The following is a 14,428-nucleotide window of genomic DNA, read 5'->3' as shown; positions in this document are numbered from 1 at the left end:
GGTTGGGGGGCTGAATGAAAAGGTGAAGGGATTAAGAAGCACAAATTGGCAGTTACAGAATAGTCATGGGATGCAACATCAGGTTAGGGAATATAGTCAATAATATTATAATAACTATGTATGGTGTCAGGTGGGTAGTATAGACTTAATCAGGGGGATCACTTCATAAGTTTTATATATATATATATATATATATATATATATATATATATTTTTTTTTTTTTTTTAGCAGAACTATCCTGCCACTGGTTGACAGCTCAGCAGCTGCTCAGCTCAGGCTGGGAATTGAACTGCTGTTGCTCAGAGCTCAAACTCTTAAGTGAGCGCTTAACCAACTGAGCCACTCAGCCGGCCCCATAAGTTGTATAAATGTCTAACCACTGTGCTGTACACCTGAAACTAATATAATATTGAATGAAAAACTCTAATTGAAAAATTAAAAATAAATAAATACACAGAAGAAACATCAATAGGGTAATCAGCTTATCCCAGTTTGCTCACAACTTGTTTCAGATTAATAGTTTTATTTCCATCTTTAACACTAGCAGAGGAGTCCAAAATAGACTGTTACATACACAGATACAGTTTAAATGTAACATGGAAAGTTTTGAACTATATAGATTAAGGAATGGAACCTTTGCCTATTTTGCAGTTTCTGAATAGTTGAAGTTAAACATACTTTCCCCCCAATTTAATTTAGCATGAAGTAATATAACTTCATACTATGATATGATCAACCACTTATCTTTAAGCATAAAGCTTAAGAGATTTTGGCTGCATGGTTGTCTTGGCTCCTGTAGCTTGGGTATTGTTGGAGCATAACAAAAGATCATTTCTACAAAGCCCTCCTCTACTCTAAGTAGAAAGTGATTACTTTCATTCAATTATTACTTTGAGTCTTAAAACTATGTTCCGGGAACTCCCTTGGACTCAACCAAACCAGGAAAGTTGGTCAGCCTATATAGACACCAAATTCTAATTTTGGGCGTCATTATTAATAAAAATAGCTTTCATGAATGTAGTGCTAACTATGGACCTGGCACTATGATGCACACTTTAAAAGCCAACTTCCACTTAAATGATTAGAACAAACCTGTGCAGTAGGCTCTTTTTTAGGCCTACTTTAAAGTAAAGAGAATGCAAGTTGGAGAGATCAAGTAAATTTCCTAAACCCTCGAAGGAGGATAGCTCTGGGATTTAAAGGAAAGGTCCTTCTACAGCTATGTGGTGCTGTATCACCATTAGGCCCCTGCCCCTAGTTCCCTACCAATGCCTAAAAGGGAAAGATTATCGAACACCTTGAACTATGGGGTGAAAATATTGGTGGCCCCAAAAGGATTTGGTAGCTTCACTGATCATAGTTAGGGAATTGGGGAGTGTGCAGTTAATGTTGGAGGCTGGCTGCTTGGATCCTTGTTGGAGGTAGAGCACTGGCTGAACTGCCTTGGAGTTGCTCATGTTACTGTGCCGAGGGAGGGACCTACCTCTTCACATACACCACATACTTTGTGTCAATGTAGGTGGGCTTTCCGGCATTCCAGGTACAAGTCATGTTGCCTGAATATTCATAAATGACACAGGTTACCTTGTCAGGGACATCCGGTGGATCTGCAACAAAATGTATCACTTAGGAGCCACCACAGAAACACAGAGATCTTTATGAAGTAGTTAGTTGATAAACTTTCCATTTTATCTGGAAAAACGGGTCCATCTCCCCTCAGCATTTCTCATTCCATCCCTACCACCTCATCTTACAACTCACTCTGCCATCAAACACTGATCCTCTTGTATATTTTACTATATTCTCCGCTCTTTTGGGGTTACTAATATAATCAAGTTCCTTCCATTCAAAAAAAAAATCCCCCTCTCCCCAAATTTCCCCCCCTCACCTTCCACTGTATCTTTCTCCTTTACTTAACCACTAAACTTTTTTTTTTTAAAGAATCCATCATATTGGCCTTTTTCTTCATCTCTCATTTCTCCTTCAACCCCAAACAATCAAGATTTGTCCCCACAATTCCACCAAAACCACTGTTGCTAGGGTAGTTAATGACTTCCTAATCAACAATATGCAGTCAGTATTGACCTTGACCTCTGCAGCACTTAGTGTTTTGGTCTCTCCTTTCTTGAAACCTCTGTGCCTTTTGGCTCCTGTGAAAGTGTTCTCCAAAGTGTTTTTCTGCTACTCTGGAATTATCTTCTGCTCTGGCACCTATTCCACTACTCACTTTAAAAGTTTATGTTCAGGGCCGGCCGAGTGGCGCAATGGTTAAGAACTCGCTTGGGATGCCAGAGGGCCCCGGTTCGGATCCTACATATGAGTGACACTGCCCTCTACAGCTAAGATGCTGAAAAACAGCTCAACCTGGAGCTGGGCTGCTGTGAGTTGCTGGCGACGGCATAGGCTGCAGTCCCTGTGGCAGTGGGTTGCCATGGGCTACCGTATGTAGCCAGCAGCCGCAGTGAGCGGCCGTCCAGAAGCCGGCGACTGATCTGCCTCGCCCGGGAAGAGCGCAATGATGGTGCCAACTTGGGCCAGTGAAGCAACGTCCTCCACAACTAGACTGAAGAACAAAACGACAACAACTTGTCTGTTCCCCTTCCCCTAATTCCCCAGCACTGTTCCCATCCCCCCAATTACCCAATAAAAATCTTTAAAAAAAAAAGTTTATGTTCATATTTACAATGGAGTATTATTCAAGACTTAAAAAGAAAGGAAATTGTGACATATGCTATGACACAGATGAACCTTGAAGACATTCTGGTAGGTAAAATAAGTCAGACACAAAAGGACAAATACTGTATGATTTCACTTATATGAGGTATCTAGAATAGTCTAACTCATACAGACAGAAAGTAGAATGCTGGTTGAGAGGTTGGGGGTGAGAGTAAGGAGGACAGGAATTGTTATTTAATGGATACAGAGTTTCAGTTTTGCAAGATGAAAGGAGTTCTAGAGATGGATCGATGGTGATGGCTGCACAGCAGTGTGAATGTACTTAATGCCACAAAACTGTACACTTAAGAATGGTTAAATGGTACATTTTATGCTGTGTCTATTTTACCATAGTGAAAAACAAAAGGATTTTTAAAAATTTTGGTAATAACAAAATTCTATTGCAAAGTTCTCTCTTTCTCCCTTCTCCACACCTCCTTCAGCACTTTTTCTGAGTGGCCATGTTATGGAGAACATTGTTGGTTTTTGTCTGCTAGCACCTTTCCCTTTTCAGAACTGACATCTCACTCACTCCTAACCTCATCCTCTCTCTCCCTCTGCCCCAAGGGCTGTCTGTCAATCACTAGGTTCCACACAGAAGTGTGCCCTTGGCCTAGGCTGACTAATTGAGTATTTCCCTTGGGAATGAAGAACACATGACTCAAGATGAACCAATCAGAATTCTCCAAGGGACTTTTTCAGGAACCATTGTAAAAGAGGCACCCCCTGAAATTGCTATCTCAGTTTGAGCTGTGAGTTGCAGGTGGTCATCTTGCTGTCATAGTGAAACAGTCTATTTAAGAATGAAGCCAACACAGGGGAAAACAAAACCCAAGAGATGGGAAAAGATCAGAGAGTTCTGATGACATTGTTTGAGCCCTTGGGGCCTATGAAGCCTATGAAACCTCAACAACTATGGAACAGCACCTGGAATTTTCAGTCACATCATCTAATAATGAATTACCAAGATCAAGATCAAAAAAGAAGTACGGAAATATTGAGGGCTGATCATATACTTCCTTTTTAGGTGTACTCTCTCAGCATGTGTCTACAAGTGCAATCCTATCTGAGAAACCAGACTGCTCAGAGAATGACCGGACAAATGGAAGAATGGGAACTCATAAAAAATAAAAGTGCAGACATTTGTGCACCTGAAGTTATACCCAAAGATTTATCTTAAATCGAAATATACTCCTGCTCTTCACATGTAAATCACCTACCAAGAATATCACTTGTAAAATAAGAAATAAATGTATGAAAAAATTTACCCTCGTTGCAAATTGAAACAATAATAGATATCATGTAGAGTTATCAAATTGGCAAGGATTTTGAAAAATGGAAATCCACAGTGATGGAATGGACTCATGAAAATCCTCTAGCACACTTCTGGTGGGAGTGCAAATTGGTACAACCTTTATGGATAACACTTTACATATCACCATCTTTAAAAGCTGGAGTAATATCTTGCAACCCAGCAAATTTACATCTAGGAATGCATCCTTAATGAAATGTTCATAGATATACAAAAATATTTGCTGAAAAGATGTGCCTCTTAAAGTATTGTTCATAATAATGAAAAAAAAATTGAAACAGACTTAATACCCTAAAATAAGGTTAAATAAACTATAATACACTCCTAAAATACATCCTAAAACAAAGTTGTAGAATACAATTTAAATATCTGGCCTTTTGAAAGGCACTAGAAATACGTTTAATTAGTTTAGTAAGTAAGTAATGGCCATATGATAAAATGAAAAAAGCAGACTGTGTGTAATTAGTATAGTGGTCTCATGTGAGAGATGAGAGAGAGAGAGAGAGAGGGGGGGGGGAGAGACTGAAACTTGAAAGACATATTCCAAATTATTAAAGAGGGATTCTGTTAGTGGTGAGATTATGGAATTATAGAGATTATGGATATTTCTTTTTGCTGGTCCAAATTTTTTTTAACACTTTATACATTAAGTGTAATTTGATTTTATAATTAAAAATGATTTCAAACAGTAAGAATACACTAAAGCACTTTGAAACATTTTGGTGAGTTGTAGCATTAAGCTGCAATATGGAAAAACGGGAAGCCAGTAGGGTAAAGAAATCTTTAAATTTTATTTGCACCTTAAAGCAGGTTGCTATGGAAACATGAATTTAATTCATTTTGAATATTGATTGAGTTATAGTCCCTCAATGATTACAGTGATTCGTGTTGAAATAATTTTTTCCCCTCTGTTTTCAGATAGAGAACATCGTTGATTTAGCCATCATGAAAGACAACTGTCAATCTTTTGGAATATATTATTCCATAGCATTCTATATAAAATAAATGCTCAGTGTTAGAAATGTTTGGTGGTTAATTAACTTTGTGAAAGATCAAATAGATTATATACACACATGCAAATAAACTCAATATTTATAAAATTAATGTGAAGCTATGTAAAGATGGGAATATGAGTATGGTTATGAGAGTAACACCAGATTGTTGTTAGATTTCATTGCCCGGTCATACAATGTCCAAGGATAAACACCTGCTGTACAACCAGATACTAGAGAATACCCTGAAATATACAAGAACGAGGCTTAAGTTTTCCCCTCCCCTATTATTGGGTCACTCATTAATCACAGGCCAGGTTTCTTATTAATTCAGAGTCTAGCCAAGGATCATTTTCTACTGAGAGCTTCTTGAAGACAGAGTCTGTGATTCCCTCTTCTTTGAATTTCTAGCATTTAACACATTTTTGGTGTATAGCAATCTCTCAGTAGAGTGTATTTCATGAATTGATTGGCTTGATTAATAAAATGATAATAAGAAGACTTAAAGTGAAGAGAGATCCAATGATTCTGGCAAAAATCACTCTTTAATTTCTTACCCAAGGAGAGCACGGATGAGCCTAATTGTTCCAATAATAATACTTAATAGGAATGTTAAAGATGAATATTGAGGGCTTTCATTGGTTAACAAGTCTGCTTTCATTGAGACAAGTAAAGATCAAAGATGGTTAAAGTTTTAGTCAAAGATATTTACACTTTTAAATAAATGATTAAGTGGAAATAGGACTGTGCCATATAGGATTTATTTTAATTTGGTGATTTAAAATGCTCAAAGACATCTAATAGTGTTTTATTCCATGCTTGGAGTTATTCTGATAGAACAAACTTCCCATAATCAGTGTTCATTAATCACAGTTAGGAATCTAACAAGCGTTTAAAATCATTGCTAAAAATGAAAATTGTGATAATAATAGTTTGTATGTCACACATGGCACATTAAAGTTCAGAACATTTTAAATATATTTGGATATCTTTTCGGGGAAAGCTATGACTTATTTATCTTCGCCCTGTCTTTTATGACTTGTCTCCAGTCTAAAAATATATACATAATTATTTTTTTTAAACAGTAACGATAAATTGACATAGTAAAGCTTAGAGGACAAATATCCTGTGATCAAAGTGATCCAGTGAAAGCAATGTGATTTCTAGAGTACCACAAAAACCCTCAAAACCCTTTTTTTTTTTTTTGACCTACTTAAATAGGAAGTTTTGTTCGCTAAGAATGCAGAACCCAAGAACACTGGGTTCTTGAACCTAGGAGTTTGAGCAAATTTTTACCTCACTGTCACAATTTCACAGTCATAACCAGAGGTCTATGTAAGAAGTTACAACTCACACAGTAAATAATGTAAAGAGTGATGTTCTTTCTAAGTAGCCATTTGCAGAGAATAAGTGTTTCTGTTATGTGGCTCTAGAAGGGAGGCAAAGGCCATTCCTTGACCCTAACCATCACCTGGTGATTGTGTTTGGGGACAGAGGCCCTTAGCCAACCATGGAAAGCTGTTGGTAGTCACCTGTCACGCAAACTTCAACACAGGGAAGGAGGCCATATTTCTTTTGCCTCCTTTCTTCCTCTAGTTTAAATTTAAAATTAACCTTTCTTCATAAGTGTGGAAGTTGCTTTTTTGCCCTCCAAAGAAATTGTATATTATCTCAACACCCCCACACCCCCATGCCCCAAAAGTAAATACTAAAGCATTGCAGCATTAAGGGTTATTTACATTTCCTGAGGATGTGGACAAGATAAGGAGTCCTGATACATCAGATAAGATGCCTGTGGTTTCAATTCCCACAATTTGGGGCAAGTTTAGCATGTTATTATCCGTTTAAGGCATACATTTGCCAACCTTATTCTTTGACTCCAAAACTCACTACTTTCTTTTCTACTACTTATTTTTCTTCCTCAGTTCACCTCTGCTACCTTGCATATTTCTTCTGTCTTTTGAAAATCGTGCAAGATCAGATGCCCAAAGTTAAGTAGGACAATGGCCTTATTTTGGAACAAAGAAACCTTCCGGTTTTCAGGCATCTGCTCTAGGGGCCAGGTGGTCTGGCTCTTGCTAGGTAAGGTCTGCAGGTGAGGAAGAATTCAGATTTGATTCTCAAAAACATGGAAGAAGGGAGCATGGCAAAGACTCCAAACCCTCTATCTTTCACTAAAAATGGGCCCAGATGCCCTAGAGAATGAATATATGGTCTAAAACAGTGCTGAACCTGTTGATCTATTCTTCATAGTAGTAAAACCAAGAATTAAGTCTATAATTATATAAATCAGCCCATATTACTCTAACTTAAAAATCTTCAGAATACTGTGAACACACGTTGAATTTAGCAAACATTTTTAAGATTAACTTGATACATTTTTTCTTAATCACATGAATAAACACAATGATTCACAGTTGGGGCAGTGGGATTAGAAGCAGGGAATTGTATCAGAATGTTCCATGTTTTATCCAAAAAATGCATTTTTAAGGATTTAGGCATATTGGCATTGTACTTTCAAGCATATAATATGCTTTAAAATAAATTATTAAAATTGAGTGCTTACCACAATCAATACAATTTGCCTTATTTTACAGGTATGAAATTGAGGCTCAGATTATTAAGCAACTCACCTAAGGTCATGCAGTTGCTAAGGAGTATAGCAGGAACACAAAGCTAGTTTTGCAACTGTTTTTCTCCCTAAATCTTAACCTTAGAATTTCACAGTGGAGTCTCCTTCAAGGTTGATGATGTTAGTTTGGAAGAAAAACAAACAAATGAAAAATAGTCGAAAAGAGCAACATTTAAAACCTGAGGCTCTCATGTATGTTGTATCTGACCAGGCAAGTGTTGAAAATTGTTTTTCTGTTTTTTTGGTTTTTTTTTTTAATGCAGTGGAACATTTTAAAATTTGTAGAGTTCACAATAAAAATTCATATTTCTGTCTTCTTTTGAAAAGTCAAAAGACCTAGGAATATTGGACCCTCATAAATGCTATAACTGGGAGGTAGCTGTCCCCAATAGACCATATAAGTGCTTCCCTCTCTGCACAAATCCCACCAGCTTCCTTAACTCATATTTTTCACTGATCTGGCCCCTGGAGACCTTTAAGTTTGCAACTCCTGTATTAGACTAATATATGAAGTGAACTGTAACAATTTGCCTCTACTTGTATACAAATTTCTTATTACAAGATAATTGTAATACACCCCAACACTTACATCCAGAAGAAATGTCTTTTCCACATATCAGTGTCTCTTGAAAATATCCAGGACATTCAGCAGTGCAATACATAGAGGCACGGGGTTCCAGAAAGTTGTCATACCAAAGCCGAGCTGTTGTCTTATTAATCCTTGTGATTTGAAACCTTTCTTTGACACGATTTTTATAAAAATAAAGTTTTCTTGGTTGACAGTTCTTAATTGCTGCTTGGCAATATATAGAGATATTCATACCCATCGTAAAAATTGTGGCTGGTTCTACCCAGAGGCGTCCAGAGCAGTTTATATTTGTAATTCCTGGAAATAAGTAGATTAAAATAATAAATCCCATGTAAAACAGGAGATTCAGAAGAATATGTTATTGCATTTAAAATTTATTCATTTATATTACCTAAATGATTTTAAACAGAAGTCCTACTTATGATTTCCAACTTTCAAGAAGTTGTAGAAAGTAGCCGGTGCCTTATTTCTCCTAAATTGTCTTGGATAGTGTTGGACTGACTCTGAAAATGTCCAATATCCTGCTGCAGGGATTCTAGTTCTGATGATGAAGGTACTTCTATGTCTCTAATATGATGGTGTCCCAACCTATAGAACACAGTTTTGAGCTTGTCACTACTCTCAGTAACTTGCATCATCAGCAAAGTTTTCTTCAAGGTCTAGAACCCTGCTTTGGTGCTGCTTGCCTCCCAGTAAATGAATCGCTGCCACCTACCCAAACTATCATTGTGTTCAATGGAAACTCCCACATGGCAATAGCTGCCCTTCCTGAACCTCTGACAAATCCCTTCCTGGATTCCTCCAAGATGCTTATGTCTGTCATAAGACTCAGCACAGTGCCTAACACAGAGTAGCCAGCAAAAAAATGGTTTGTGGAATTGATTTAAATTCAAACATTCAATGGGTTATCATGTAATATTTGTAATTGTTGAAAGATGCCAACTCAAAGTAATAAACTCTTATGTGGAAATGTTTATATATGAGTTAAAGTCTTGTCCATTAGGGATGCTTGAAGAAGGAACCTGCATTAGGAGGGAGGTTGGACTTTTACATTTTATTCCATACAATTTTTATGTGCATGTAATTTCTCCCAATATAATAATTTTTTATTCTTCAGAGATTCTAGAATAATGCCTTGAAAATGATAAACACTCAATACTTTATTTGAACAAAAGATAGCAGTAGGTATTCAAAATACTGTACCTCCATGACACCAATTGAAGAATATGTGAAGAGCTATTATCACATCCCATTGAATTGTGACCTGATTCATGCCTGAAAGCAGGACAAGTTCTTTGTTCCCCTCTAGAAAAAGTACAAAAAAAGTTTAAATTTTAATATTTTAATAAAATACAACACAATAATAAAAGGCATTACAATTTTTTCCTAAGCTATTGTCTTTAATGAGAACCTTTGATTAGGAAGGAAGGAAGGAAGGAAGGAAAGAAAAAGTAAAGAAAAGTCACTGTTGTGTGAGGAGATATAATAGAGGTTGAGGAGTAAAACAAAAGAATAAAATTTTATACCCTTCAAAAGTCACTATGAATTACCTTAGTAGAACATTTTTACTCTTGATATAATACCACTCCTCCTAATCTAGTCTCTCTCATCAGAAATCTTTTTTCGCTCTAACTCCTGATGATGAATTTCTCTTCTGACCAGATTATGCACCTATCAAGCTCCAGAAATATCAGCCTTTGATAAGTAAAACTTTGGTAAAACCAAAAATTTCAGAATTTCCAGAGAAAAGGCATTCAAAATGAAGAAAGATGCAATGAGGCAAAGGCATTTGTGTTATCACCCATTAAACATACAGAAAGCCAATTATCTGTAGTGAGTTCAAAAGAAACACATTATAAAAATTCCAAATAATATTTCCATTAGTTTACAAATGGAGTTACTTTATTTAGTTAGTCAGTTTCTTACATTATTAGTAAGTCAGTCATTTAATAATCAACATTATTCACTTATTTTTATTTGTTTAATAAAATCTGAACTTTTCATGTAAAACAACAAAACGAAATTCACGACTCATTAAATAGTGTAAAGTATCTGATAATATTTTTAAAAACTGGGGTTCTCATGACTCATGAATATAGGAACCCCTTTCATAATTCATTAACAATAGTAGGTCTCCTCTGTATCAATAATAGGCAAAACAATCCCTAAAATGTTCCTAGTAGAAGTTAACTACTCACCTAATAGAATATACACAGTGTCATTATTTAAAGTGATACGATGTCAGATAACATTATAGATTCAACTTTCATCAGTAACCACTGTATGAAATATCACAAGAAAGTATAAGTGAAAATAATGCTGCGCATGTATTTGCAAAAGGAAATACAGCTGTTTTTAAATATTTGAATGATCATTTTTTTTCTTTACCTTTCAATCTGTTTGAAGCACATAATTCCACTTCAGAGCCAGGCTGCTACCTTCGTGGCCTGCATCATGTCTTCTTTCCCCACTGCCTGCCTGTCGATGTTCACTTCAGATTTTCAGCTGCGAGGCAAATGGAAATGTCTGCACAGCTCTGACCTACATTGCTGATTCTTGAAGAGGAACTCAACTGTCCAATTCAAAATGACTGGCTCTTATGTCACTAGTTGGAAAAACCCAGATTACTGAATGTGAACTGCTTTGTCAGTCCTTTTTTTTTTCCCCCTCAGCTTAATTTTAAATTACCTGTCTCATCAACCAAGAAGTAGGACACATAACATGCTTTATCTGTCAAAAATCTTTGACACGAAAAATATGATGCTTAATTTTAATTTGCAACCACCATTGACATTAATTATAAAGTTGTCTGAAGAAAAAAAAAGTTTAAAGGCTACTGCTGACCACTAATGTATTTTACAAGTATTTTTGAGTATCTACTATGTGCCAAGTATTGTTCTGGGCAGTAAATGCATATGGTGATTGATTACAGAACAGCTCCTTTGTTGTGTTGTTTACAATGGTTAAATTATAAATTAATTGCTGAAAACTATTGTTCACGGTTTAGTAGGATTCTACAAGCAAATAAAAAAATGATCAAATATTTGGTTGAGTTATAGCAGGCATCACTGTGAGCCTTTCCTGGCATACATTTTCTTCCTGCCTCCTCTATATGTCCTACATGTGTATCGTTTCACTTTATATACTCCTTTCTATTGAAAATGACAATTAATTAACTTGTTTCCTCTATAGGAAACTTCTTAAAGTCAGAAAAGACAGTATGTCTTTTTCATCTTTATATCTTTAGTACCTAAGCACACTAGAATACTGTGGAGGAACATTTAAAACACTCCTATGCTCAGATTCATTCTAGACAAGGAAATTCAAATTTCTGGGGGTAGAGGCTGGCCTTCAATCGTTTTAAAAAGACACCCCAGGTGATTATAATGAGCAGGCAGGGTTAAGAACCACTGGAATAGACAAATAAGATTGTTTTTAAAGACCACACAGAAGAAATGACTGTCAGCTGGGTTTTAATGATTTGTAACAATTTTCCAACCTGTGAAGGAGAGGGTGTGGAAAAACATTTCACCAAGAACAGAATGTTCTGATAATATAGATATTTTGTGACTGGCAAGTGTTTCTTTGGGCTGAGGGGAATAGGATTTGAGCTGGAAAGTTAGGTCAATGACAGAATGTAATGGGATTTGTATTCCTGCTAAATAGTTTAACCTTCATTTTGATGTCAATCAAGAGGTAGCAAAGATTGTTAGTGGAAAAATAACATAATCAGAATAGATTTCAGAAAGATAATTCTAATTATAGTGTAGAGAATTGATTGAAGATGAAAAGCCCAGTTAGGAGGCTATTGAAAATCAAAAGCTGATGAGGACCTAAAGCAAAATAGAATTGAGAGCTGTGTGGAAGCAGTTTGGACAGGCTGTTGTGAGCAATAAATAAATGGTGACCCCCCCCCCTGGTATTGTGCAATCGTCAACCAGTGTGAGAGATTAAGGATTCAGGACATGAAGAATGACTCTGGTGGCTATTTTTGCTGACTCAGTAGATAATGACGTTGAGCGAGCACACACAAAAAAGAAGGAGTGATGGTGTGGAAGTGATGAATTTGTTTCTGGGCATGTTGATCGGGAGGGGCGCACTGCATATTCAGAGAGACCTGTCTGATGGGCTGTTGTAGACATTGGTAATCTTGGGAGAAAAGTTTGAGCTGGAGATCTAAATTTGGAAGATTTCAGCATGTTGATAGTATTAAAACTAAGATTAGAATAAGAGAACTCAGAGTGAGTAGTCAGAACCAGAAAATGTTGACCCAAAAGACAAGAAGAGATATAAGGAGTGTGTGGTCAGTGTCACATGGTCAGAGGTTAAGTATAAGAACTAAAAGGGAGTGTTGGATTTTGATAATAGTCAGTCTTCCCTGAGAACATTTTCAGAAAAGAAATGGAGGGGGGAATGAGATGGTAGTGAATCAAAACAGTAAATAAAGGAGAGGGCATTGGTTAATCTTTCAGGAGTTTGGACAGTGGAGATGAGATTGATGGAGAGCTCAGGGCAAATCAGGATTTATTTACTCATATTTTAACGGAGGCTGGTGACGGCTGTTAAGCATCTTTTCATGTGTTTATTTGCTTATTTTACTTGTGTTTGTTTATTTTGATGTGCTTATTTACATATTTTTTTCTCTGGTGAACAGCCTGTTAAAATCTTTTGCCCATTTTTATTGTTTTGTTTTGTTTTTATTGTGTTTTGAGAGTTTTTTTTATGTATTTTGAAAACCATTCCTGTATCAGATATGTGTTTTGCAACTATTTTCTCCTGGTCTGTGGCTTATCTTTCATTTTCTTAATGATTTATTTTGAGAACAGAAGTTTTTAATTTTGATGAAGTCTAATTCATTAGCTATTTTAATGGTTCATATATATCTATTTTTGTCCTGAGAGCCTCTGCTCACATTTTCATCAGTGGATCAATGTATAATCTTGTTTTATGTGTGTTCTGTTTAAAGACACCTTATTTTAATCTATATTGTGGATTAATTAATATTGAATTTAGGGCCAACAATCCATGCCTGAATGAAGTTTATCTAACATACATTTTTTTTTGTAATGTACATTGCAGTCTTGCATTTAGGAACATTAGACAGTATTTCAGGACTATACTTGGAGGCCATTTTCAACAGCAACATCACCAACAAAAGGCACAAATGTGAAAAACACGGCACTAAAAAGACTGAAAAGGACACTTGTCTACAGTATGAGAACTAAAATAAGTGCCTTAGCTGGGAACTTACATGTTGGGTGACTCAAATCTTTCGCCACTCTGCACATGATCTTTGAACAACTGACAAAGTGCTGCAAGTATTGATTTTGAGGTTACAAATAATTTTAGCTAGTAAGTGGATTTGCAAATACAGAATTCAGGAAGGACGAGGATCCACTATGTAAAATCTCATGTGTATAAGTGGTTTGGCTTCATTCGTTAATCAGAAAGCATCAAGACCCATCGCCTTGGCTTTCTCCCATAGGCAGGGCTGCCATCTGGGTATCCCAGGACCGTCCAACTTAAAATTGTCCCAGGGTAATTATAAATAACACTCCACTCTATTTTCGAAATTACCCCAGTTTGGAAGATAAATTGTTATACTCTTACAGGCCTATTAGTAATAAATCTTGTTTATTTCCTAAAAGTCACAAAATTTCAAGTTTTTCTCTAACATTTGGTAAAAGTTTGGAATGGTTATTGGCTGAAATGAGTGAAAAAGGTGATTGAGTATAAAAATGCATTATCCTAAAAACATATTATATTACATTGGTAAGTATATTTTGAGTTAACACATCACCAGGACAAATATATCATAATGCAGCATTTTAGATTTTTTTTCCCACTTTTAAAAAAGCCACTTTAGGGAACTTAAAGCCAGGCAGATGGAAAAGCTAGAACTGTATGTAGTCCTTATGCAATTGTGCTTTTCTATAAATCTACCTGTCTATTGTGGATTGAAAATATCTTTAGTTTCCCTATCTAGAGGCAACAAACATTGTCATAAACTAATCGGCTACAGGAAGGGGCCCTTTGAAGTGGATGGGTTAGGATCTCCAAGTGTAAGAAGTACAGCTGGATCAAGACCTAGGATATTAAACTGTTGTTGCCTAGCAACACTGGTCTATCCATTGGAGAGAGAGGGCTCTATCTTACCTCAGGACCTAGGTGCTGAAAGGGGAACCTA

The 14,428-nt window shown here is 36.2% G+C and overlaps 1 protein-coding gene across 1 annotated transcript in view; it reads right to left on the bottom strand.

Moving 5' to 3' along the window:
• The window catches only part of IL23R (interleukin 23 receptor), a 55,002-nt gene extending 44,215 nt beyond the window's left edge, over positions 1 to 10,787 (bottom strand). The window contains exons 1-4 of the mRNA XM_019646776.1: positions 10,630 to 10,787; positions 9,445 to 9,546; positions 8,242 to 8,538; positions 1,485 to 1,608 (exon numbers count right to left, since the gene is read on the bottom strand). Of these exons, the coding sequence (XP_019502321.1) occupies positions 1,485 to 1,608; positions 8,242 to 8,538; positions 9,445 to 9,514 (491 nt within the window). The 5' untranslated portion in view covers positions 9,515 to 9,546; positions 10,630 to 10,787. The remainder of the gene's footprint in view (positions 1 to 1,484; positions 1,609 to 8,241; positions 8,539 to 9,444; positions 9,547 to 10,629) is intronic.
• Between the last annotated feature and the right edge of the window lie 3,641 nt (positions 10,788 to 14,428).

This window comes from Hipposideros armiger, unplaced genomic scaffold (assembly GCF_001890085.2).
Source record: "Hipposideros armiger isolate ML-2016 unplaced genomic scaffold, ASM189008v1 scaffold_106, whole genome shotgun sequence".
NCBI classification, from domain to species: domain Eukaryota; kingdom Metazoa; phylum Chordata; class Mammalia; order Chiroptera; family Hipposideridae; genus Hipposideros; species Hipposideros armiger.
The sequence above is the reverse complement of the archived record's forward strand: the minus strand, read 5'-3'. Positions and strand labels throughout refer to the sequence as shown.